General features: G+C 38.5%; 1 protein-coding gene across 1 annotated transcript; it reads right to left on the bottom strand.

Moving 5' to 3' along the window:
• Nucleotides 1–2,826: 2,826 nt before the first annotated feature.
• spock3 (SPARC (osteonectin), cwcv and kazal like domains proteoglycan 3) lies at nucleotides 2,827–27,876 on the bottom strand. Its single transcript, XM_008413587.3, has 11 exons — nucleotides 27,758–27,876; nucleotides 27,483–27,605; nucleotides 15,370–15,409; nucleotides 13,099–13,207; nucleotides 11,797–11,905; nucleotides 9,021–9,129; nucleotides 8,760–8,873; nucleotides 8,455–8,676; nucleotides 7,701–7,763; nucleotides 7,483–7,620; nucleotides 2,827–6,110 (listed from the first exon to the last, which is right to left on the bottom strand). The coding sequence occupies exons 2-11, from the start codon at nucleotides 27,603–27,605 to the stop codon at nucleotides 5,950–5,952; spliced, it is 1,188 nt and encodes a 395-aa protein (XP_008411809.1). The 5' UTR covers nucleotides 27,758–27,876; the 3' UTR covers nucleotides 2,827–5,949.

Below are 27,876 nucleotides of genomic sequence, written 5' to 3'. Positions count from 1 at the left end.
AGGTAGTGAAACTCACATAGCCAAAACATGAAAATTAAATAATTCATCATTTCCAGAAATATGTTGTTTAGTTTGCAGAAGAAACATTGGTATTATGCCCATGTTTCTCTCCTAATTATCATGGTATGTTTTCATCCTTTCACCTGAGTTTGTACTGTATAAAAGCCAATTCCTTAACAGAAAATTTAAATTAATTGTAAATGGTAAGTTTCATGGTCAGCTTTTGTCTGTTCTGACCCAAGAAACGCAACACATACAGTATCTTACAACAGTTTTGTCAAAGTTTGACATGGCGTGCATTTGTACAGTGCTTTATCAAGTCAGAGGACTCCAAAGCACATTACGCTAAATTTAGTAATTCACTCATTCATGCACACAGCGGTGATGGTAAGCTACATTGAAGACACAATTCCCCCGGGACAGACTGATAGAGGCCAGGTTGCCATACAGTTGCTTTCACCAGATCCTCTGATCATCAATGGACAGAAGAAGTGAAGTGACTTCACCATTGAAAGTTAATTTATTTCAGCAATTTAATTACCAATATTGTGACTGTATACTTTTTTTAAAAAAATCTTGTATACTTTTTTTCCTCCACATTGTTTCTTTCCTGTCAATTCTCCATCAATATGTTTGGTTCCAGCGGTCAGTTAACAGCCAGCTTCTTTAGGAATTACCTTTTGTGCCTTACTCTTGTTGTGGAGTCTGTCATTAACTGGGCAAGTAAGGAGTTTTGAGTAAGATTTATTTTGCCATAGTTTTTACTTTACAAAAACTAAACTAAAGTAGTAAGTTAAGAGTTTGCATATTACAAACTCTTAATCTGAGTTTGTAATATGCATTACAACATCTGCAGATCACCTTATAAATAAATTAATAACTTCTTTCTTCAAACTTTCACCTGCGTATCATAATTAGTTTCAGATGTGAGCCTATTTTCTGCCTGAGCGCTTGAGTGTTTCACTCTTGCTGGACTTTGTCTGTCAGCATTTTAAACACGAATCGCATCAGCTTGGAGTGACTTTTTCAATTTTTCTTTGAATAAAATTTTGACAAGTACACTTTATATTTATGAAAGTGTGACTTTTAGCTGCATCCCTTCACCGAAGCTATTTACTCTGTTACATTACACTAGGGATTTCAAGCTCATTTTCATTTTGGGCCAAAACAAGGTCATGAATGTCATGATGTGTGTGAGGCAAAATCTAAAACAAAATAAACAAAAAATGCAAAGGAAATGGGGAACATGGTCCAGATTTCCTGATCTAAAATACCTCTTCACAGGTGGCAGAAGTACGTTGAGTCTATGCAACGCAGATATTGGGCAGTTTTCAGAAATATTAGTTCTGTGATTCCAGGAAAGGTTAAATCTTCAATCACTTTTAATTTTATATAGCAATGCAATTTTATTAATATTTTGGTACATAAGGAAAACTTCCAACATTAATTTACAACGTTTTTGTCAACATGCAGCTGTTAAAAGAATTAAATAAGGAAATTACAATTTTATAGGAACATTAGTCACTATAAATTGATTAAAAATTATTGTGGGAAACCACAGAAAGCACACAATAATCAATAGGTGAAATGTCTAGACTAAACATAATCTTAATCTGAGTTTTTTACTAATTAGAAGGTTCAGGCAATTTAAGTAAATATTTAAGTTGGCTAAATCTCTTGTTACAACTAAACGTCGTCATTTATCAGCGTAAAAGTGATAAAAGAGCCCGTGCCATGAAGTTGCTTATCCAAAGAAATCTGACTTCCGAACACGGAAAGTGCTTCCTGCAATTTGAGGCATTTCCCATCAGCTCTCAGTCAGCCCGACTCCCCATCTGCAGGCAGATCACATTTTATTGTTGTTGAACAGTCTCCAGCAGCAGGCTCTCCAGTGTTTGGAAATGAGCCGCAGAGATGGTATCTCCCTTCATTTCTGGTCAGCACAAAAAGAAAAAAAAAAAGGGCCAGGGAAAAGGTGTGTGAAAATGAATGTTTTATATTTACTCAGTAAGTTCCTTATCTGCAGCTCAAACTGACAGCTTCTGCTGCCAACACCTTCTCGCATGTGTTGGTCTATTGTGTGAGTTCCAGCACCTCACTTACGACAGGCTGTTAAGTAGAGCTCATATGGACGTTTCTTACGTTTAGAGACGGGGAAATGCATGTATTTTCTCTCCATTTTGTTTATATAGCCATTTTGATCTACATCTGTTAGCGTACACCTGAATGGGCTCAGTGAATGCATGCCTGGATAATGTGGGCATCATAAAAAATTCACCTTGTTTCTTCTCGTACATAATGCATTAATGTTCGGGCATGCAAAGATGCAGAGTTTGTCACACATGCCTACAGTCGGCTTTCTCTCTTTTTCTTTTTTCTTGCAGCGCAAAGATTTTTCATTTTTCGGTTTTAGACTTTAACTGCAACATTGAGAGTAGTTTATTTAGATTCTGTGACACAACAACGCAAAGTAGTCCATGATCGGATTGGAGGACAAACGATACATTTCAAAATAAGTTTAATTTGTCATTTGTTCTTACTGACATATATATTAACTTGAAAATGATTATTTTATCCTTTTATTTGTTGCATCATAATGCTGTATAAAATGACTTTGGGCCTTTACCCAGTTTCTACAAACTTGTGACAATCTAAAATAAGTCTTTACTTATAGCCCACAAACCTCAGCAACTTCTCTTTTTTCTAAACGAGATGTAAAAATAAGGAACACAAACGTTCAACGCGGAACCGAGACGCCGTCACAAGGAAATGAGGAAGGTCCGTCTCATTAGCTCATGTCCAAATACTGTCTGTGACAACAGAGACGTTGGTCAATATAGCTTTTATTTCAGCAAATTATACATACACTGTAAAAAATGCATCTGTATCATAACCTAACGCTATAAGAGCTGTGATGACAGTGTGGGGTTGGTGAAAGAGTGGCTACAGTGTCCGAGGTCTTCAAAAAAGATTTGCATGTTATCACAGTCATAAAACGCATTGAGACTGCAATGTTGTCCAGTTTCTAAGTGAATTTAAAATAAGAATTACAAACACTGGAAAGACATTTAAAATAAAAAAAAACAGAAAAAGGGACAATTAGATGGCACTTTTCAGATCTTAACAGTTTAGAAAAATTAAGAATGAAGCCAAATAGTAGAGAAATTACTGTAAGTTAGCATTAGCTTATCTCAGGTCTGCATTAATGTATTAATGTGACTTAATAACACACACATCTGAGCTGAGAGATTTTTATTTTACCCTGGAAGAGTTACCCTATAAATAGATAGATACGGCAGATCAGATTAAGCTACTGAAACAATGGAAAAGCAAACGCTGATTATCATCTTCTTGTATAAAGCTGTCTAAACCAAAGCTTCCTCTAGCCAGTGTACAATCTATATAAAACATTTTCATATCCAGCAGTGTTTATGTGCCCTAGCTGATAGGTATCTCTCTGCATTTTAACTATGTGACAAATTAAAAGAGTGGTGGAAGCCATAGTAACGCCATCTTAAATGAGAACCCCAAACACATGGCAGAACTAAGTCAACGTACTGTAATATACAAGCTTTAGAGTAAAGCCGTCAGTGATCCTGCCCACCCATCAAATGTCCTTACCAGCAAAAAGGCACACCTTACAGCTAAACCCCCACAGCCCATGGTGGATCTCAAAAGTCAACACACCACTGGTGAAACGCCAGGCGTCTCTAATGTGTAAAAACTGGACCACGTGAAATCTTTTAAAAACATTTTCCACCTTTAATGTGGCATTTCAACTGAAAAACAAGCAAACCTGTCAAAGGGACAAATGCAAAAAAGTCTGCATTAGCTCAATTGCATAGCTATGCACAATGTTAATTTAACGTTGTTAAAGCACCGTTTTGATTTCCAGTCTTCTTGAGGTTGCCCTTGCCATCAGTTATAGTGAATGGGATTTATCTGTAACAAAGTTTAGCTGTTGTAGGAGGATTTTCTCCAGATCTGATGAAAAGACAAAGCTAAAACGGGTCAGTGAGGCTCTAAACGGGCTGACAGCAATCCTGAAGCAGCTGCACGACTTACTGGCAAGTACAGGTTGCACTCTGCATGTGAAAAGATTCCTCAGTGTTCTCCATCTATTGAAATCCGTAGTAGTAGGGTTACAGAAACTTATAAACTGACTAATTTGACCAAATCCTTGTGGATGATGAAATCAAGCATAAATTTTGGCCACAATTTCAAAAAGTTAATTTTAGCATAAAAACAACACCCAACACCCACAATGAAGCACGGTAGTGGCAGCGTCATTATAAAAGTGGAATTAGATCCAAAATGCTAGAAGCCAAAGATGAAAAGGAGCTTTATTTTTCAGCATGCATTGAGTTCAAATACACATCCAATTAAAAAAATAAAATAAATTGGAAAGGCCTTGCAGGAGTCCACAACTGAGAATGGCAGAAGCTCTTTGAGTTGTCCAGAAGAAAACTCTGGGCAAATATTGTCAAGCTGTGGCATGTTGAAGGAATCCTGTCAAAGAAGACTGAACACTGTGGCTGCATTAAAAGTTCTTTTCGCAAAATATTAGTTCCAGACGGCTGTTTTTTATCACATTTTCCTCAAAACAGATTTTGTCGTTCATTAGTTGAATTATATAGAGTAGTCATAACATATGAAAGTCAGAAAAAGCTAGGAAATGATTTACCGTAGTCCTTTTTTTTAAACACATCACTAAAACTGGCATTAAAACAGAGATGTGTACACTTTTTTATATCCACCATTTATGTTCCAACAAATGTGCATGGCTCTGTTACTTTCTTTCTTTAATGTGCAAGAAATTGAATCTGCTATGCTGTGTGCTAAAATCACGCATCTGCGAATATAAAAACATCAACATCATATTTTCTGAACTCTAAGGAGCTTTCATCTGTACACACTTAAGACCTTTTTTTTATTACAACTGCAAGCTCTTTTCTTTTCTTTTTTTTTTCTTGTTCTTTTTCATTTTGAGTTCCTCAAAGGTTTGGCCTCTGCCTCTACAGACGGAAACAACATTACGCAGTATTAGACATGCTGAGACAAATCTGTTTCATCTCCAGTATTCGGCCTACGACGGATTAGAAAAATAGATAACAATAATACCCCTCTGCAGCAAAAAAAAAAAAAAAAAAAAAAAAAGAAAAACATGAGGCCAAACAGTAAATTTTTTTTTATCCTTTCTGAGCCTGTGATGATTCGACTAGATCTGCGTCCGACAGCAGCTCATATTTCTGATTGTTTTTTTTTTTGTTATGATTGTTTGTTTTGTTGTTGTATACGTTAATTCACCTGCTGCAGCATGTCTAACCTTATCTTGTTTTAACCACAAAGTTATCGTCACAGTTTAAAAAAAAAAAAAACGAGATCAAAAGAAACCTAACAAGTGCAATATTCTCTTATCTACATCATCAACGCCCCACCTATACACGGGAACATTTGATAAGGATAAAAAGAGCGGACGGATGAAGTGAAGAAGACGGAGGAATGAGGGAAAAAGGAAATCTCTTTAACAATGTGCCTTCAGGCATCAACACACTCAGGCATCGGAGTGTTCCACAAGGACACGAGACACTGAAAGACATGGACTGTCCACTGTAAGGAAAGGTCTTTGCACAAGTGACCAAATCCAAGCGAATGGACCGGTTTGTCAGATAGTTATATTCTCTGCTTGGTTGAAATACAAGTGTACACGTATATCTTCTAGTTAAACAGGACGGAAAAATCTGAAACCGTTTTCTAAAATATAGATTTTTTTTTTCTTTCCTTTCAACCAAGAGAGAAACAATACACAGAGAATAGTCTGTAGGCTGTTAGTATGATGAATTATCTGCCTGGGTGGGGAGGGGAGGATTCACCTAGAAACGTGCAATTTGACCAAACATACAGTTATTTCATTTTCTTTTTTTCTGTCATTTTATATAATATATATAATTATGACAAATATTCAGCGTTTTCATCATCGTCATCGTCCTCATCTTCATCGTCCTCGTCGTCCATACCTGCCTGGTCGTTAAGGACGAATGAATCTTCGTCGTCGTCGGTGAAGAGAGAGTCGCCGCTGCCGAGGTCCCCTGAAGACTCCAGGATTACACCTAGAGCAAAAAACAAATCAATAAAAGACAACAACAACAACAAAAAAAATCACTTACATAAAAGATTGTTTACAAAACATAAGATGGACTCGTGCCTTGTTGCTTTTGTATCTTGGAGGTGGAATATTTCCAAACTGGAAAATGTTACAAGGACACTTTGTGAAGTCAGAAGTTTCTTATGAACAGTCCAATACACATGCCTTGTGAATATACTACTGTAATCGCGGGGGGGGAAAAATCTTATTTTTTGCTCTTTTGATGGACTGCATCGCATTCAAGATCGTTCCAAACATAATGCACTGCTGCACTGATTTGTGAAAATGTTCCTTAAATGTTTGTGTGCCTAAAAATGCTAGTAATTGAGATTAGTTTGTCAATGAGCACAACAGTGTGCACATAGCTAGGTAGTTGTTTTTATTTAAAATTGAAATCTGATTAGATTGATAAGATTATTTCATAAACCAATTTCCATCTACCATGGCAAATGAAAGCATCATTTATCACCATTGGTTTTCCATATTGCACTCCTTCAATAAACTGTTGTGTGATTTAAATGTTATGTTTTAACAAAACTCTTTGTATAAACAGTTTGTATTTTTTAAAATCAGCTTCCTGTATCTGATTTTTTAAAAATAGTATCTGATTTTTTTGCAGGGGAAGATTTGATCTAAATACTAAATAATTACATTGACAAGTGTGAAACATTAATCTCAACTTCCACACAGCTTCAGTAATCTTTTAGCACTTCAGTTTGGTATGTGTCAGCAATGTGACACTTGGCTTGTGTGACTTTCTGTACTTAATGCTTCATTTGTAGAATTTTGATGTATACATTTTTGATAATGGTTGGGAGTAAACAAAAAAATAAATAATGTAAGCCACATGTGTCCAAAATGAAAATGAGTTTGACACCCATTATGTATGTGATCTAGCAGACGGCTAAAAAAATGAAGATCAAATGTATCGATCAAGTTTTGCCTTACTTTGACATAAAAATAAGACTTACAACCAACTTTTCTGTCCATGTAAGCATACTTACTTAGTTGCAAGTATCTGTAAGTAAGTCACTTAATTACTTACTTAAGTAACTAATGTTACTTACAGTTAAGTTCAAAACTTGTGTATAAATAATTTTAGACATGCCTTGTAGACAAAGATGCATTTAAAAAAAAACAGATTTATTTTTTTAATTTATATATGATACTCCTTCTACATTGCCTCATTATGATTTGATATTTTACACAACAAAATAATGTCTTCAGCCCTCACCCAAGCTCCCTGAATATAAATATAGACACATTAATTGGACAACATGCTTTCCTTTCTTCCACCAGCTCAGAAACCTGACACTGTTTTCCAGCTTTTTGCATACCACAGTCTGCAGGACCGTGAGTGCGTGAGCTTGCCACTTCGTTGCCAAAGCGATCCACACACCAGCACTGGCCGCTGCTGCTGTGACATTGGTGTGGCCTGTAGTAACCCTCCTCGTCACAGGAAGGCAGATACTGACCTGCAGGTTTTAGCAGGAGCACACAGTAAGCAGGAGAAGCAAAAGTTCTGGGTGAATTTGTTCACCAGAGGGTGGCTTACCAAGTAACTTCTTCCCAGCTTGTTTTTTGCTGATGCTGGAAAGCTCTGCTTTACATGGGGAATCTGAAAGGGAGAGACGGGGACATTGGTAACAGGATGCAGAGCTACCTTTTGTTTTGATAACGATTTTCCTCACCATGCCGCGTCCGCTCTTGCAGCTGCAATGAGCGACCCATTGTTGTTCTTTTGTAACAAAATGTATATAGATTCTCATCCTTAGTCAAGCAAATCTGTTTGATGCAACGTCTTCAGACTGAAAATCTTGAATGCATCATAGTATAAATCCTTTCAGTTTAAGAAATCATTTCTTATTGTACTTTTTCCAAATAATTTTAAAGATAGATTTTTTTTCATTCAAATGTTTTGTAAGCCTTTTTAACAAAGGGGGTTATTTTGGTGAACGTGCAGAGATTTTCAGATGAGTTCTTGTTTTTTTTTGTTGAGTCTCCTTTATCTTAACTAAACACACCTGATCAATATTTGTTTTTTTACTTGGTTGAAAGAACCAGGTACAAAAGCTGCTAAAGACCTGAGACATTTTAGGCTTTATAGGTTTATTGAAACATAATGTGCCGATACATTACGTTTGGAGAACTGAAGAAGATTAGAAAAAAGTTAAGAAAATGGTTACTGGAGTCAGGCTTAATGAGAGGAGTAATTTCTCACGACTCAGGTTAAGTTCGTCACACAAAGATCTCAGGAGTCACAGCTGAGAAACGTTTACTCAGCCCTGAACAAACTGAAGGTGACCCACCTGTGTACCTCTGGAAGCCCGTGCACCACTCAGAGCTGGTTATGACTTTGTCGGGATGCGTATCGCATGACTTGAAGAACGCGTCAGAGCATGGCTCGTTCCTGTCCAGATACAAGCTCTTGATCTCTGACTGGTCAAGCTGGAGATCAAAGTTTGTGTCCAGTCGGGAGAACATCCAACCCAGAGGGTCCTTACAGATCGGTGACGTCCCAACGTCGAACTCTGTGAGGAAGTTTAAAGATGTGCTATGAACCGTCTACGTGAGCATGAAAGTCCTGACTCAGTGAAAGTGTGTCGTGACTCACTGTTCTTCTCCGGTTTTTGGATCTTGACTCTCTGGTGGTTTCCGTTCTCGTGCAGCACTCTGAACCAATCTCTCAGGCGACTCACCACCTCCTTCAGATCTGATTCACTGCACACTGTGAAGTGTTATTGATTTAAACTTTAGTTTCGTCCTATGACTCATTGTTAAGCTTCATTAATATTAACAATAAAAATGCTTTTGCAGAAACTTTATGTAAGTTTTGTAGCCCATACAAATGACGTTCCCAGCTGAACGGTGTTACCTTTCTTCTCTGCAGAGCCCTGCTCAGGCTGAGGGGGACAGGGACACATGCCGGGACACTTTACGGAAATCTTCTTTCCGGTGATGCATGCCTGGTAGTCTAGCTTACACTGATTAATGGGAAACAAAGACAGAAGCAACACCAGAATGTGAGAAGAGGAAACTAACAAATGATGAGAGTTATAGGGTGAGAGTTGAGAGAAATGGTTGAGATGTGCCTTGATTGGAAAGGAGGCCTGGCAGCAGGCAGCTTAATGCGGTCAGGTCAAGTGTATAGTGTCTATTGGTTTCAGGAACCAAACATGGCATTTTCAGTATGTAGAGTACACCGTTGCAGTTTACAGCTAATGTACAGTGACTGTACATTAAAAATGGGTGGCCGATTTTCGTGAAAAAGTGCATGATCGGTGATCGACGATAATTGGCTCTTGTTGCCGATACCGATCACCTGCATCTCATTTCGCAGCCTGCCTGTGCAGCTGGTCTCCTCTTTCCTTCACTCTGCGCAAACACGCAGCAACAAATCCTAAGCGATGTGGAACTATAACGCACTGAGTGAATGGGGAAGTTTGCGTGTTGCGGTGGAAAATTGAAGCATGTCAAAATGCATCAACACAACAAGGCTAATACGACATAAAAACAATGCCATACTTGATGGAGTTTGGCTACATCGAGGCTCACTGCAGTAAAAAAGACATATGGAGGATCAGACAGCAGGTAAAGCAGCGCACAGCTACAAACAGTCACCCGGATTAACATGACGGTCAGAAAGCTAAACAAATAACCCGCAAAATAATTTAAGTCTTCGAGCTGCGATGTAAGACGCTGGTTCTGCTCTCGGTGTTGGACCGCTGCTACGCGATACAGGTAGTAATATTTCACAGACGGAGCGCCGCTTCTGCTCCACCTGGTAGTGACTCTCACACCGAACCTCTGCTTAAAGCTGCAGCATCTAACCTAAAAAAATACATTTTACATACATATTAAAACTTTCGCTGTCCTAACATGAGACAGATGATCTCTAAAAAAGATGATCTCCTCTCTGCTCTGCATAATTACTCCACTCAGTCAGAAACAGCCACTCAGAACTAGCAGTAATCAGCTAGCCGCCATGCTATCAGGAACGTTTTCATTCCGTAACTCTGGATTGTTTATTGTAATGGAACCTGTATTTGCCTTTGAATGTTAAGTTTTATACTTGAATTTTTTTGGCAATGTTGAGAGGTAAAACTCGCTACATTTACCTCGTTATGTGCGTGAGGCAAAGGAGCGTAAGGCGCGCTGAAGTGTATGGGAAAACATCATTGGAGCGCCGCCCCCTCCAGACGGGGTTTTGGCGCCCCCTCTGGTGCTGTGCCCCTATGCGTTGCATACTCTGCATACCCACTTCTTGCGCCACTGCCCACGGAACCTGATAACTTTAGATGTCAGGCTCCTCTCCTGTGGAAACAGCTCCCAGTTTGAGTCTGTGAGGCAGAAACCCAGTCTAATTTTAAGACTAAGCTTAAAATGTTCCTTTTGATACAGCTTATATATAAAACAGTGATGTTTGCCCAAGTGGAGGGGTGGGAGAGAAGAGGTAGGTAGAAAGTACGGGTCAATCTGGCGGGGAAATCTAATCCAGAAAGTCAGTTCTCCCTGCCTGTCTCAGGCCTCATTCCAGGTGCTAGGTTAACCTCAACTATCTCTACTTATGCTGCTATAAGCTCAGGTTACTGCGGGAAAAACTTTGCTCCTTCCTGGAGAAAGAGAACGAGTATCCTCGTTCTCCTTCCTGGAGAACGAGGATATCGCTGCCATCAACTAATCGATCTCACTCTCCTGAAATTAACATTTGACATTTTATGAACATATAAAATAATCCTACATCAGTCCATCTGTTTCTTTTTTTGTGTATCTGTTCAGTTTTCTCAAACTTCCAGTCGGTCACGGTAGACGGCCAATTGTACTAAGCCGTGTTCTGCTGGAGTTCCACCTTCGCTACGTGCATGCGCTGTAGGAGGGACTGCTGTAAAGTCAACAAACACAACATGCTCGTTCCAGAGGAGTGAATGTTGCAAGTCAATGAATGAAAACCTTTTAAGCTAGTTTGAACAATGATCAGAACTGTTTGAAAACTAGGATAAATTGGAACATATGTGTGATTATTTTTTAAATGACTTTCTTGTAAAGTGCCTTGACATGACATTTGTTGTGAAAAGATGAATTTGAATTTAACTGAATTACACATAACCCTGAACCCACCACTCCACTGTGAAACATAGTGGTGGCTGAATCATGCTGCGGAGGTTTTATTCAGCAGGGACAGGGAAGCCGGTCGGAGTTGTTTAGAAGATGGATGGAACTACATACAGGCCAGTCCTGTTTGTTAATGACTGCAACAGACTTCGCATACAGCCAGGATATTTGACGTTAAAGAATATTCATCTGCTAGATTGCTACAGTCGACATTCAGCACTAAACCGAATTGAGAACCCGTGGTACGACATAAATATTTAGATTTACAGATCCTCTCCATGCAGTCCTGACACGCTTCAGCAATTTTATAAAGATGAAAGAACACATATCTTAGTCTTCCTCTTTATGAATCTAATAGAGAAATGCCCCAAAGGAATTGCAGAGTGTTGTCATGAGATGGATTAGAGATGCTAAGCTGGTTCAAATGTGGTTCAACTCCAACAAATATAAAATAAAAATTGCTTCCCTTGTGTACAAAACAGAACAAAAAAAACCCAACAACAACAGAAAGCCCAATGAGTGCTGAAATGTGAGGGTACCTTCGTGGAGTAGGTGTGGCCATCACTTCCACAAACAGGCGAGGGGTGAACCACAGGACACGGCTTGCACTTCGACCCGACGCTCGGGTGCAAATTGGCATCTTTAAAACTGGAGGTGACAACCAAAAACATAAAAAGATCATTTCACCAATCGCTTGTCACACAGTCAGCATTGTTCTATCTGCAACGTAACGCCATGTTCTTCGCGATGGTTTTAGACTCGGAACAAGGATTTGGGATTTGTGTACGATTACTATTTTTTAAATTATTATTATTATTATTATTATTATTATTATTATTATTATTATTATTATTATTATTATTATTATTATTATTATTGATTGATTTGCTCTCCCAATGTCCTGGGAATTGTGTTGCTGCTAAGAGTGGGAAATGAGGTCAGTGTGGTGTTACTGTCCTCTGTCCAGTCTGAGGCATCCCAGACTCAAACACACACAAACAAAGCCCATTCATATCACTTGGCAGCACTTTATGTCCGCTGAAAGTTAGTGCCAGCGCCTGGGTAACTGGACCAAGCTGTAATGTCACACAACAGTCACAAGAGAGCCGGGCAACAAGGAGAGCAGCTGGAAAAACTAAAGAAAACAGTTGCTTTGCTCATGCTGTACAATTTAGAATGGAATGAAATGTGATGAAGAATAGGACAGAAATTCAACTAATGTTAATATATATATATATATTTTTTTTTAAATATGCATTTTAGAGCTTCATCTTTGTAGAAGATAATGTTACATTTGAAATAAAGTAGAGAATGTACAAAAAAAGGTATTTTCCCCCTCTGAGATTTCTCCTGTTCTTCCTTATTTACTGCACTGAAAATGTCGTCAGGTCATCAAACAAAATTGAATTCCAGACAAAGATAGAGTGTGTGATGACATAAAACTGTTTTCAAATAATTATTTAATCTATTCAGAGGGTGGGGGGACTATTTTCATGAGAACTGAAGGTAACATGGACATGGCTGCTTGAAATCAAATTATTATTTGAAAAATGTTATGCTGTTTTTTTTTTATCTACTCAATTTGTCTTTGTTTGATATTAAAATTTGATTGATGACCTGGAACATTTAAGCATGACCAAAAAAAGCCATAAAACGGGACTAGATTTAGTACTGAGTTGTGAATTTAATTTAGGTTCGATTTAGGGCTCGGCATATACTGCTCGGCATGTACGGTTAAGGTTGGGGTCAGAGGTTAGAGTTAAGCTATAGAAATGAATGAAAAACGAATGAAAATCAAAGAAAATTTCTGTCTCGTGAAGATAGAAAGTGTGTGCGTTTACCTAACTCTCCTCTGGCTGACACATGAGGCAGTCTTGTAATCCTCAGCTACACACACCTTGTGATGACTGCATTTGATCTTCAGGCAGGGGTCTTTGGCTGGATCAAGAGCTATAAACACAGAACAAAGTCGTGTATGATGAGAACTCTGCAAAGTGCATCTATGTGTGCACACTGCAACAAATTGAAACCTCAGAGTTTCCTAGACAGCAGCCGGCAAAAGCCTGCGAGGGTAAACAAAGAAAAAGGAAAAATCCTCCACGGATACACTTTTCCTTTTGTTCTTTTAACGCAGCATCAAAGCTTTCGGGTTAAGCTGTGCATTTTCCTTTTACTTTTTAAGATCTAAGCAACATACATATATGTGAGATCTGTTTCCGTTTTTGTTTTTTTATTTGAGTCACTCTTTCTTTGTATGTTACTAGCTGTCTCCGCTGCCCTGAACAGAACACCGTAACACTGTTAAATATCCTTAGAGCTAAAAACAGATGGTCCTGGTTTTAGAGGTGACTTTTGATCTTACAGCAGCCTGAACGTAGGAGAGTTGTTCATGTTAATTTGAGCAAGTGTATATATATATATATATATATATATATATATATATATATATATATATATATATATATATATATGAATCTCTGGGGGATGGTTTGATCTCGGTAGATACAGTTTTTGATCCAATGTCAACTTTAAGCAACACACCTAAGAGCAAGATCCAAAGCCATTGGCTGTGGTCAGGACAGTTTGCGCATGACCTCTACTCGAAAGAACCTTACTGTAATCTCAGAGCAGCTTTGGCAGATTATCCTGCCTCCATCCTCCAACGCACTATCTAATGCTATTGTTTCCCTGTCCGTGTGTGTGTGTGTGGGTTTGTGCGTGTGTGTGTGTGTGTGTGTGTGCGTGTGTTTGTGTGTGTGTGTTTGACGACACACTGATAAGTGAGAGGATATGTTCATGTCCTGGTGTGCCTGGATGAGCGCAGGAGATTACCACTGTCTGTAATACAAATAGCAATGAGATGATCAAAGAATAGAAAATCCTCCTGGTTTTAGCTGCTCGGTGACATTAAACGAAAAGAGTTTTCTGTTTTCATAAGAACTTCTCCGTCCGATCACCACTATCGAGTCAAGATGCCCAACAGAATGCATCCTCTCCAGTCCCCAAGGACCTGATGTTGTTGCACTGACTGTGATTTAATCTGCATCCCCAACCTGAGCAGCTGATTTAAAAATAAACACAAAAAAACATGACATTTTTGTGTGCAGGTTTGTAAGACTATATTAAAAGGCTATGCACGTCATTTTGTTGATTTAATTGACCTTGGTATTCCCAGGAATCTAAGGATTTTTACCCACATTCACAGAAAAATGACTGTTCTGCCTGCAGCTTCCTGTCTGTTAAGAGTCATGTGACTTCATGTGACTTCCTCTGAGCATTGTGATCCTGCACCAGCTGAAAGAGTAGTCTATAAATGTGTCAAGATCAATTGCTAAGCCTCATAAACAACTGGGAAAGTCCACTGAAATATGTTATGAGCCAAATCATCAGAGTCATGTCAAAACAGAGTGAAAACATGCAAACATTATCACTAGGGCAAACTGTTGAAGGTGAAAACTTCATTAGGGGGTAGCAAGTTAACTTGTTAAGAAACAAATGGTAAAGATATTCATGTCTAAGGTGAAGTGTTGTGACACAGCTTAATCTGGTTAATCCTCGTTTAAAGAGCACATTAAAGTTGCCTTGAACAAACACCTGTTTGGACAAAAGACTCGTTTTCTGGCCACAATAACATAGTCTTATACATTTTACAATTTATAAGACTTTAGATAAGCACTGTATTTTACTCTTACCCATCACACCCACAAAATAACCTGGAAAGTTTATGTATCACATGTATCATAGTTGTAAAACATATCTTTAACCTCTCAGCCAGAAATCTATGCAACATATTTAGATGATCATCAAAAACTGTTTCTAATCCATTTACATTGAATTTGTAATTCCATGCTTGCGGAAAAATGTTTTTATTTATGGGCCCAAACAACTGTTTTTCATGACATGTTTATCATCTACATCTTGTATTATAAAATTGGCATTTGTTTTCAAATTCTGGGAATTTAATAACACCTGCAACTCGAACGATGCTAGTGAAACCTCAGAACAATTAGAGGTCAGCGAGCCGCTCTTGGAGTATTTTCCTTTTTTTTTTCATTATTTCATTACATAACTAAACCACCCCGGGGGCTTTGCTCTTTCTCATTCTCACCCACCTTGATCGAAGGGCTTGGATGGAGTCCATGTTCCAGGCTCCTGAAACACAGTTAGTCAATAAACATAATCAGAAAAAAAATGTTCAGAGAATATTCTGAGAAGGTATTACTGTTCACTACAAGCACAACAATATAGGTTTTTCAATGCAGAATACCAAAAATAATCATCATACAAACCTCAACTTCCTTTGGGAGAAAGCATTACAAAGACAGAGAACCAGGAATTAATTTTAAAACATAGATATTGCCTTATAAAATAGGCATGTGGCTATGTAGGAAACAAAACCACACATTATATATTGTTGTAGCAATACGTGTTTGCAGTATTATAAAGAGCTGGTTTGAAACTAGCTGCTTATCATCCTCACTTACATGTGTTAACTTTTAAATCTTTGGCAGGAATTTGGATTATTTTCGAATTATTAAGAAATTTGAAAATGTCATTGCAAGATTTTTTAGGTTTTAAAATATAAATAATTACACTGGTTCTTTTGGACACGTGTCTTTTGACTTTGTGTGATTTATTAAATAAAAGGAATTTGGTTAATTAACCTTTTATTAACAAAAATAAAACATTTTAATCTAAAAAATATACTTCAGAACTATGTAGTTGCACATGGAACGTTGAAGCTAAAGGAATGTAATTCTTGAGAGTAAATAAAAGCAATGATCAGGCAGCACTATCAAAAACAAACAACTCTTGGTGTGGAAGTTTCAGTCATGAAACATACTGGATTTGGAAATGCTGGATATCTGACATTTAAGAAATGGCTCTACATTCACTTTGGTAGACACAGACATTGCTGCTTGCAGTTACTAGGTGCTCATTAAGCTTCCTGTCAGCTAAACTTTGAAACATCTGTAAACCTGAAACTGACTCTCAGCTTAAGCAGGAATAAAGATAGCTCTGGATAGCTTTGTTACTAAACAAAACCATGCATTGCTGCTTGTAGCAAAAGCTTCCCAATAATTAGTTTGTAAAACATGGTTAAATAAAATCTAAGAGGACTTCTAGATATTATTTTTAGTAGAGTATTCGATAATAATCCCTAAGATTCTATAGGACTGGGCAATATTATTGGATTTTTTGGGGGGGAATGTCCTTTGGGGGAAAAAATGACAGGATCTGTTTTATTGTCATTTCACTAGAGAATATTGTTTTTAGTTTCTAATCTCTGCAAAGCATCAGTGTAGGGCATTGAGCTCTGTATGTGACATTATCAGGATTTGGAGGGATATGTAAATCAGTTTATCATCAGCAAAAATTTGATAAGATACAGAGCTAAATTGCTGCATGAAATGGAGGAAAATGAATCCTGTACAACAAAATAAGAAAAGGGTCCAAATATTCATCTCTGAGACATAATATGTGTTCCCATGGCTGTTCTAAAATAGCCTTTTTTTAAATCTCATTTACAATACAACCAAGGTGTTCAGTAAATAACTGCACTTTTCACACTTTATAATCACTAAGACCAAGTAACGTGCTTCCTTTTGCCATAAACACACAGACAACATTCAGACACAATCTTGCCAACTGATATTGACAACTCCTGGGAGGAAGTGTGTAGAACTTCTGAACAGAGAGCCAAATTCAGGCCCACATGCAGCAGAACTGAAAATGTGGTGCAAGTCGCCCTGCTGACAGGTACACAAGATTTATTGTACCTCTTTTTATTTGCAGGCGGGCGCTCTTGTGGGTTTCAGAGTTCCTGTGCCAGATGCTTCAGTTGATAAACTTGTTTTTAAGCCTGTTTCTGAGGACTTCTTACTCACACAGCAGAAGTCTGAGAAGCAGCAAATAAAGCCGGGAGACTCCTCCAGCCAGAGTCATCTGGTATGGGACTGAACGTTGGTTGTACCCTTTTCCACTGAAGATAATAGCCACATGTTGAATTTTGTAAAAGGGTTGCAATATAAAAGCTGGAGAGCAGATTGAGGGTCTGTTGTGAGCTGCTGGAGGCAACTTTTTTTTTTTTTGGGCCTCCTTAGAAACTGCTCTCTGTGGCTAAAAGGACTTCATATAAAGAGAGGGAGAAGAACGGAGTCAGCACTGCTCTGGCTTTAACAAGATGGAGAGGCCTTGATCTGAGATCCCACTGCTATACGGTAACATTCTGAGGTTCTCAGCTCTGCTCTCTAACACACATATAAACGCACACAACGGGTTTCTAAAGTGCACACGTTGCTGTCAAGACTCCCAGGCTTTTTGTCATCTTAAAAAATGAGATCCTGATGAATCAATGGAAAAAAATTCCCATCCTGAGAATTCAATCACACAAATCTGTTAGGGATGAATTATAGACGAAAGCTTCAAATCCTTATTGCTTGAGTGAGCACACACTTGTTTTATGCAACTTTTTTATCTAATTTTGACATTAGTTCTTCTTTGTTTATACCTAATATTAATTAAAGGGAAAGCAGAAAAATGGCAGACTTTTGAGAGTCAATGTAACACTCATCATCTGACATCAATAAAAAAAAAAACTCTAAGAACCTTTTACCTCCATGTTTTCCTTTCCATTTCCTCACTGCTATATTCTTTTAAACCTCCTCAGCGTAGCTATGAAATAGAGCTTTTTCAGGTGAAACATTTGTGCAACTAGATACTTCACATAAATCTTCCCTGAGGTAGTGACTCAGTTCAGTGCCCTGTGACTGCAGCCCTGCAGTCTAAATCTGGAATGCGTCAAGGTGAGAGATTTGCTGGCTTTTAATAGAGGGACGGGCCACAGAGAATCCCAGCAGGTGCTGGCTTCTGATTCAAATGTAAAAAGGGATTATGAAATAGTGAGCGCTCAGTTGTTTAGCCCAGTGTGAGTTCAGACGTCTCACTCCAAAGACGTTTTGTCTGTCTTTGGGTGCCTACACTCCACCACAGTGATAGGCTTTTCTTGTTTCTTCACAGGTCTCCATTGTTGCAGTGTTTATCATTCGCAGTCAGTCACCCTCATGCGTACTTGCACGCAGTTTGCCTTCAGAAGTTCTGAGTCCCATTATTCTCCGACCCCAGCATGCTCAATACTTATAGATGATGCTACTCCACCCTTAACCCTAGTCACTGATAAAAATTAAATAAATAAATAAAGCATTCAACCCTTCAAATTCCTTTAACTGTTTTCAATACAGTTAAAGACTGACATCCAGGCTGCCATCAGTGCAGCTTTTTATATCTGGTGACTTTAAACTTTGGGGTTTAAGCATTTTCAATTTTAGGTCAACATTGGTATAAGAACTGGAAAACCTAACAGCGGTGTACCACAGTATATAAATATGCACCTGAGTGTTTATAATGGAGTACTGAGATAATTATCAGACTAATGCACAATTTCATATGTTTGTAGCAGCTGCAAAGATTTTGACTGGAAGCATATGAAGTGTGAAAAAGTCCTGATATTATTAAAACCAGAAAAGCTTGATATGCTTTGAATGGTTTCTAAAAAAAACCCCTTAAGATAACACCTAAAGGCAGCCAAGTGAAACTGCTGCACTATGCAGCTCAGAGGGCTTTGAAAATGTAAAACAATGGCCTCTAAGGAAACGGAAGTAAACCTTTTAAGTTGGGACGTGGGTGAGGAAGGTTTAAAATCATCATATTTCTTCACTGAAATGCTCTGCTTCAAATAATGCTGTTATGCACGAACCTATTTGATAATATCAGATTTTTTTATTTTTTTATTTTTTTTAAAGTAAAGTTAGGCAGTGATTTCTCCTTGTTAATCTTTATACAAGAATTTTTCCTCCTAAACTATCCCAGCTCATTTTATTTGGACTCTCTGCTCCAGATGCAAATAATTAGTGGCCTCTTACAGCAGTAGGAGCAGAAATTTACTTTAAAAGTTTATGACTGAAATTATAATCAGTTTTGGTCCACAACAATCTCCTGCAGCAGAGTTTGGGGTGTTATGAACATGCCCTTAGTTTTGGCTTTGAATGAACTCACTGTTTTCCCCTCTGCTTATAAAAAGATAAGCAGAGGGGAAAACAGTGACTTTATCTTGGTGTCACTTCCTTTCTTCCTATAAGGAGCACGGGGTCCACTCCTATTCTTCCACAGCTCAAATTAATTTCTCCTTTCTGCCCTGCATTGTTGATCTACCTAACCCTCTACCTATTCAGCAGAGGCTCCTCTCCACCCATCCCCATTCTTCTTTCCCTGTTTACTGTCCACCTATGTAATAAAAAAAAAAAAGCAAAGAAAATGTCTGTCGGTTCCTTTCTAGCTCTGCAAGCAGAGACAGAATAATGAGAACATTGCATTACAGAGGCCGGGCCCTCCAGAGAAGCAAACACAGCAGAAAGACAACGAAAGTGCTTGCGGTCTGATTCCTTAATGGCTTCAACGGACACATTGGAACAGAACAACGCAAACACAGAAGAACATCCAAACAAACAAACAAACAAACAAACACGAAAGCGCTTCCTGCACCCAGATATGGTCCCATTAACAAACCACAAAACACCCAATGTGAGCGCTGGAATCTGACAGCATTAAACACATTAAATAATTGGAGGAGCACTAACTCAACTATAGACTCAAAACACCAAATGCAGCACTGAGCACAAGTGCTCATACCACTGAACATTGTTTTCCACATTGTACAAACAGTTGGGTGAAATGGGTACGTGGATATTTTCAACATACAAATCTGGAAAACGCGAGCACTTCCTATTCAGCTCCCTCTTAGCTAACACTGTGTTGAATCACCTTTAACCTTTTCTTGCAGCTTCAAATCTTTTGGCTTCACACATCTAGAGACTAATTTGTTTGCCCATTGTTCTTTGAGAATTTGGCTGGATGAAAAGTGTCTGTGAACTTCAATTTTTTTTTTTTTGCCACAGATTGGATACAGGTCTGAACTTTTACTTTGTCATTCTGACAGACGAAAATGGTTTGATCTAAACAATTCCACCGTAGCTCTGGTTGTATATTTAGAGTGGCTGAATTCAAATTTGGTCTCGTCTGACTTCCGTCCGCGTGCTTGTTCATGTGACCAATTTTAAATGGGACTTTTTGTGGCTTTAACATTTCACATCATAGTTCCAAAATTAACACCAAGCTTCACATCAAACAAGGCTTTGCAGGCCATATGACCATTTAGAATCATCTAGCTGGAATTGCAAAGGTTGTGCAGTTTTACAGCCTGCAGCCTTCCTCTATGGGGGGTTTTTCCTTAAGAACTTCCCTTTGGGTGAGTTCAGATGCATCCAGTGCTTTAGACACACACAAAGTTGTTGTGCACCAACATAAGCATGTCATTATCATCATCAGATTCTACCAGTTTATGATGTATCTGCTCTGAGCGGACCTGCACACGTGTTACTGTAGCTGTCTTTGCTTTGTGCTGAGTTACACTAGTTCTGCAATCCCATATTACACCCTTACAGTTTAAGGTAGATACTGATATTTCAGTTTGAGAGGCATGAAAATCAGGAACAGGAACAGAAACATTCAACGTGGAAATGAAACAGTGTATTTGTGTCCACTAGTTGTCTTGCCTAACATTGCCAAATGTGAAAAAGGATGTGAAAATAAAGTGAAGCACAACAGTGGGCTCATCGGGTGTGTGCCCACAAGAAAGGTCCAGGTGTTTCTCACCTTCGCTGGCCTGATATTACCTTTCCTAGATGTACCCCAATTGCTTCTTTTTGTCTCTAATCTGCTGCTGCTTCTTTTTTTTTTTTTTTTTACCAACGTCCAACAGGAGACCTGCACGTTAAATTCTACTGGCTGTTTTTCTTGCTAAAGCTTGTGGCATGCATGCTCGCACAAAATACAGGCAAATTCATACCAAGGTGCTCTGAAGTGGAAAAGGCCTCAAGCTCTGTACCTTCCCAACATCATTCACACTCCACAACACAAACAACACAGAACACACACGGACACTAAAAAATACATAAAGAATGGGGAAAAGATATATATAAGACAAGTATAATCTCTTCTAATGAGACTGGCCTAACCAGGACATTATTTTGTTCTCACGGTAAACCATGCAATCAAGTCGCTGTCATCACAAATCATTCATCACTTTTTTCCAATTCATTGCTACAATAATCTTTCTCCTGAGTCAATCTCAGGCCCCAGGTCTCGGCAGCCATCCTAACAGGGCTTACAGTAAGTCAGCAGCCAGGCTCCTATCTTGTGCACTTAGTGTGAGATGCAGTGATGGCTTTTAGAGCAAAATGAAAGCAACATTGTACCACATGCTTGCTGTATACACTTTAAGTTGCACTACAGGCATAGTTTCTGCACAGGATGACTACCCTGGAGGAGTAATTTGGGGAAAGACTTGACAAATTTGTCATTGTGAGGTCCATATATGTTGGTTATTGGATCAGCCTTAGCAGCCCTGATTGGAAGGGAAAGCTTCATGGAAAGCAAAGACATGGCAAATAATCTCACTGTAGGACAAAACTGAAGTCAGAAGTTATATAAGCGGGATATCTGGGATTCGTCTGCTTTACCTCCTAGATTGGAAACTGATTGCAGAGTTTTTCTGTGTCAAATAAACAAATGAACTGAGGTGTGGCCACCATATTCTCTTCTTTTGATTTTACACTACTGCTTGTCCACTGTTCCATCTAACATCAGTGGGGTAGTTTACTTGAAATGACAACAGACGCAAATAAAAAGCCTCTGCACACTTTATTAAGCCCCTGAAAATAAAAGTTGAAGTGGTCAGTGTGTCACAGAACTACAGTTTACATTGTGTTTGTGTTTAAAGCTTGTGTCACTCCGATCACAGTCAGCCTTGCACCTCAAGGCGGACTGTGCCTTGAGGTGCAACCTCTACAGAGCGTGCAATGTACAACTTGGCAGTGTTGTGACAGGAGAGGATGCATTTGTTCCATTATGCATGGCGGCATAAATCAGACTGGCATCACTTCCAAGTTTTGCCTACCACGCATGCATCTGGCCAGAAAAATCAAGCTTAGTATTAGCTTTAGCAATATAATTGTACAACAAAATGCTGAAGCATTTATCTCGAAGGTTTTATTTGGGCTCTGTTTCTGAAAATATTTCAGCTTTGGCAGCTGTGCAGGGATACAAGTCCAAGTGTCTGCAGCGCTTGCAAAATAAAAAGTGAACATTTTCAAAACCGCTGGCATTTACACAAATACCTTCCACAATGTACTGGTATGCTACTGTCTGAAAGGAAAAAAAAAAAACTCAGCCGAAGACAGCACCTGAAACAGGAAATGAAAGACACCAAATATAGAGAGCTGCACTTCTACTAAGTCTCAAGGTTAAAGCAAGAAAATGAACAAATTATCATATCTACATACTGCTTTACGAGAGTACTCCCAATTGTTGCCACGTAGGAAAAAAGATGATTTTCTATTTATCGTTTAACAAATAACAGTAACAATAAATTTTGGATCATTCTAAGGCACAAATATAAAACAAATATGCTTTCATCTAAACCATTCCATTGTAGTTCTGGCTGTATGCTTAGAGGTCTGTTGGAAAGTGAACCTCTGCCATAGTGTCAAGTCTGTTTCAGCCTCAAATATGTCATTATCCTGTATTTAGCTCCATGTTTTGAATTAATAAAAGAGGCATATTTAAATTAAAATATTAAAGAATAAACACAAAAACATTTTTGTTGATGTCAAATAAATAAAATAGGAATTTAAATATAAATTCTTAAAATTTCTCCTTTGTTTATCCCATTTGAAATATTGCTTTATTTTAGTAAAGAAAAAGAGATGTAAACAGGTAAATATATATCTTCACTGAAAATTTTAGCAGCTTTCAAAGAAAACAATCAAAACAATAAAATAGGCACTGTCTATGCTTGGATAGGAAAGAAATTTCAATCTTTATATCCTCATTGTAAACTTTAGCAATTTTCAAAGACAAAAAAAAAAAAAATTGACTAAAATAAACAGACACAAACAAATTTGAATTAGGGGAGTACTGATTGGTGGTATTCACTGACTTCATCAGAACATAATTTGCAGAGCATGCTAATTTGTTTTCTGTCCGACTTTAAATAGCCAAAGTACTTTCACATGACTAAACTATTCCTGTTAAATATGCCATTTGCTGTGTCTTCTGTATTTTCATCCTTCAGGACACTCTTTTTTTTTTCCAGTCATGCCGTACCCTTTACCTAACTAAGAGGCTGGAGCTGCACAAACATTATAAGTCTGACTGCCACTGTGCTGCATGTGTCAACCTAACTTTGAATCTCTTTTCCAGTCATATGATTGTTCCAAACTGGAGAAGCTCTTATTATCACTGGCTATCATCTTTTCTGTATATTGAAGGACCATATCAACCTTTTCTCATATATCTATCAAGGAAAAATCAAAATTGCTATAATTTTATTACCCAACTCTATCGATGATGTGCACAGCCCTCAATATTCAACTTTACATTTTTTTTTGTATTGAACCATGAATTCTTTTCCTTTAAGTTCACATTTATACATATGCTTTATGTTAGTCTATAATATAAATTAACGGTAAATATTTTTTAAAAATCTGTGACTGTGACATGACAAAATGTGAAAAATGCGTATGAATAGTTGTGCAAGGGTCTATGTCTGCTTTTCTGTCTGTCTCCTTATTTTCAGGAAAAGAGGTAACCATAAATAGAACAGGCACATGGCCAGTAAAATTTACTCTCCAACCTTTTGTTCCTGGATGCGTATTTGCATAATCCAATTTAGGACCTGAGGCGTATCACATGGGTCCACCTGTGCTTAAGGGCTTTGCCGTGGCTAGCAGAGAAAACGTCTGTCCCGACACTAAAGGAGATGAAAAATCGAATAAAAAAAGAAACAGAAAGAACACCACTTCTGTATCTCTCTCTGGCTCTAGAGCTATAAATCCTACATTTGTAGCACACAGGAAATGACCTTCTATTGAGGTTGGAGTGTAGCTTTATTTTACTGCAATTCTTTACCTTGTTGTTTTTCTAACTCAATCCAACGACAATTTTTTTCTCAAAAAGATGGTTTCTAGGCTTAATGTGAGTGCCGATCCTTTTGCTGCACATAAAGCTCATATTTGTTATTGTGTGTGTGTGTTTTTGTGAGTACAAGTCAGAGCATGCACTCTGTTGCGCTTGTGGAGCCATTAAATGTGCGGCTAGAGGCATGATATCTTTTTTTAGCAGAAGACAGACCATGTGAAGCACGGAGCAGTAATTTCAATAGTTTTCAACAGCAGCGGCTACTTGCTGAAAACATCTTAAGAAGCAGCATTCAAGTCCCCCAGTGTACGACACAAGAATAACAACGCTGCTAAAAAGAAAAAAAAAACGCAGCATTTTCTTACTAAATGGTTGTTTAATCGATACAGGAATTAGTGCAGAGGAGGGTGATTAATTGCAGCAAACTGAGCAACAGGACCACATGATCAGAGGTATTATCCGCCAGAGACTGCAGGAGCATTAATGCCCTAAGTGGCCTTAGCATGCCAGGTTAATGGTGGCTGACATATAGTCTGCTGCTGAGGGCTTTCAGCAGCAGCATAATCAGCCAGATCACTTCACAGTAAATCACTGTTATGCTGAGAGAAGAGGCAAATCACTGGGGAAGCATATGTAGGCTACAGGTAGGCCTAATCAGACAGACAGCCTGTAATATTCATTTAATGATCCCACAAGGATGCCATCTCCAAGAGGACATGCTCTACATTTCAGTGTTTTAATAATTCCTCGAGATTTTTTTTATATAATTTATGCAAAACCAAATATAGAGAAATAATAATAATAATATATTCACAACATCCCTGTCTTGGCTTATATTTCTTCACAGGTTGACGTTCTATGGGCCATCTTTGTAGCCAAATTGTAAAAAAGACTTTTTTTAAAAAAAAATAATAAGTATTAGGCAATAAAAATCAATACATTTTAATTAAGGAAATTGACTTGTAGATGTTTTGCTTCAATAAAAAAAAAAAAAACGGAATATTTTGATTAGAATTAAACTGAAGATATTTGTTCAGATAAATGTCAGATATTCTCATTTTTGATGTGTGACATCCAGGAGAGAACACAAAGGCCAACCAATGAGACTTGCATTGGTGTACTGAACTTGGGGCTGCCTGGTGATGCGAAATGTTTGGTCCTATTTCAAATGTTCTTCTTGTATTCCTACAGAGAACTTTGATCATCCGACTAGAACAAATAAAACACAGTTTAACCCCCTGCCAGTGAGAGGTTTCCAAGAGCCGTGAAATTTTCACAAAAAATACATTTCATTGCTTTGTGGTCCAGTTTTGAAAAATATGTCAACTTTTAAATTCACTCAGTTGAACCAACACATTTTTAAAAATCCAGTTTCCCCATTGCTTCATATAATTCATATGAAATTATTTTTTTTTAGAATCTAAAATGTTAAATATTAATCTAATTAATATTAAATATATTAAATGAATAACTTGATAGATGTGCTTAGTAGAATCAGAATTTAAAATAGGAATGAAAATCTGTAAGATTCTCGCGGTATGATGACCTCGAGCAAAAACATCACAGCTTCCGAGCCATTTACACAAACATTCAAAACACGACTGTAAAACATCATCCGATTGCTTGTTATTTATCTTCTGGTATTTCTCTTTTCTACAATTGTAACAAGTTGATATTTGCTAGCTAACTAGCCATGCTAACGGTCAGGCCCACAGCTGGTCGCTTACCAGACAGCTACAGGTCAATTCCCCCCTTTGCCAATTAGTAACGTCCCCCTCCCCCATTTACCCACATGTTCCCCTTTTGTGTCTCATCCCACATCTAGTTGTGTTTCAATGTAGTTATCTTGGATGACAAATATTTTTGATTAATTGTGAAGTAAAATACACAAATGGACAAATCTCGTATTTTCTTCTTCCCTGTTTATCTGTCTATCTTGAGTGGTAAATGGAGGACAGGGCTGCTACGTCCTGGAAGGGTCGCCTCTCCACCTCAGGGTAACACAGAAACACACATGGCAGAAACTGGCACACACACAACACTCACTGCACCTAAAAGCAACTTAGAGAGCCAACTTATCACAACATGCATGTTTCTGGATGATGGGAGGAAGCCCCCATGTCCCGTGCAGTGCCGTGTGTCATCCTGCGGCAATTCAAACATCAGTACATTTTTATATTATATGTTATATTATTTTATGGAATTTAACTAAAATCTTGTTTTAAACCCTATTTCTAATTATACAGATTCTGATTCATGTTAGGGACAATTCACTCTTACAAAACATGACTCCCTAATATAGAAAATTATTATAAATCAAAGTACACATAAAAAGTTCACCTGAAAATTTCAAACTGAAGTATCCAAGTAAGTCAGGTACCGAACTGGCCGAGGTGCAAATAAACCCTAAGCAGACATCTTGCACACTGCAGTTTGAAACCCAAGTACCTTAATTAGTTTCCACTCCTTGACTCACAGCGTTTTTCACAATTAATTCCAAATTAATTGTGAAATTAATTTGGATTTTTTTTTTTCTTCTTCTTCTTTTTGACTATAGAAATCCTCGTACAAACAGTGGACTAGCACAGTGCAGCTGCAGGCGAGGGGAGAGGTGGTGGCGCTATGGAAAAAAACTATGATGACTCAAAAGTTTTCTTTAGAACACTATGGTGATAAATTGTAATGGTTTTATATCTGTAACTGTTATTAACCACAGTAAGCTGCACCTTATGATGCTTAAACAAGAGTCAACTAAAACTGGCCTTCCAGATCCAATTCTCCTCAGGGTCCCAGTCAACCTCGGTGCGGCCCTGTTTCTACCTATTTGGGCCCTTTTCGGTCACTCACAGACAGCTCTGTGTCTCTGAGGCCTTGGCTACCTCTGTTAACCACACAGCGAGAAAAAAACACACACACACACACACACACACACACAAGCAAGGATCCTCCCTGAATGGTTGTTGGTTTGTTCACAGCCTGAGTGAAGAGGCTGATGAACGTGTGACAAACATAGCAGAGGAACCCGTGACGCGTCGCTGAGACAACGAGATGAAAACGAGGAGCGCATGATCTCAACCCAATGCGTGAGGCTGTGAGGAGGGGAAAAAAAGGGGGGGACTTGGGAGGATGGGGGTTGGGTGATGCTGGTGGGGGGTATTATCTGCTAACAAAACCCCGAAACGTCACTTACATCTCTGAATTTATCCCATCTTCCGGTGAGCCACTTATCGTCCAGAAAATTGCCGCTGTCCGAGCGAGCGGAGACGTGCCCGAAGGCGACGGCGCACACACACAGCACGGCGACGCTCAGCATCTGCGGATACACAACAACAAGCGCGGAGAGGAGGACGCTGGATCAAGCTGGAGGACATGGCAACCGCGCTGAAAACAGAAGCGCTCCAAATATGCGACAAAGCCAAACGAATCTCGGCGTGAGCATAACAAAATAGATTTCCTTAAACCCACCTTGTCGCAGCAGCTGCTCCTCAGACGGTATGTGCTTGACGCCGCTTTCTGTCACAACTAATAGCAGCTCTCTCTCTCTCTCTCTCTCTCTCTCTCTCTCTCTCTCTCTCTCTCTCTCT

This window comes from Poecilia reticulata, chromosome 1 (assembly GCF_904066995.2).
Source record: "Poecilia reticulata chromosome 1, P_reticulata-male-v2, whole genome shotgun sequence".
NCBI lineage: Eukaryota > Metazoa > Chordata > Actinopteri > Cyprinodontiformes > Poeciliidae > Poecilia > Poecilia reticulata.
Note: the sequence above shows the minus strand (reverse complement) of the source record. Positions and strands in the feature narration are given on the sequence as shown.

Coding starts and splice junctions, on each gene's coding strand:
- spock3 (XM_008413587.3), bottom strand. CDS start 27,605: ATGCTGAGCGTCGCCGTGCTGTGTGTGTGCGCCGTCGCCTTCGGGCAC. Junction 15,410..27,482: donor GATGGGATAAATTCAGAGAT/GTAAGTGACGTT, acceptor ACTGTGTTTCAG/GAGCCTGGAACATGGACTCC. Junction 8,677..8,759: donor CCAAAAACCGGAGAAGAACA/GTGAGTCACGAC, acceptor ACTTCCTCACAG/AGTTCGACGTTGGGACGTCA.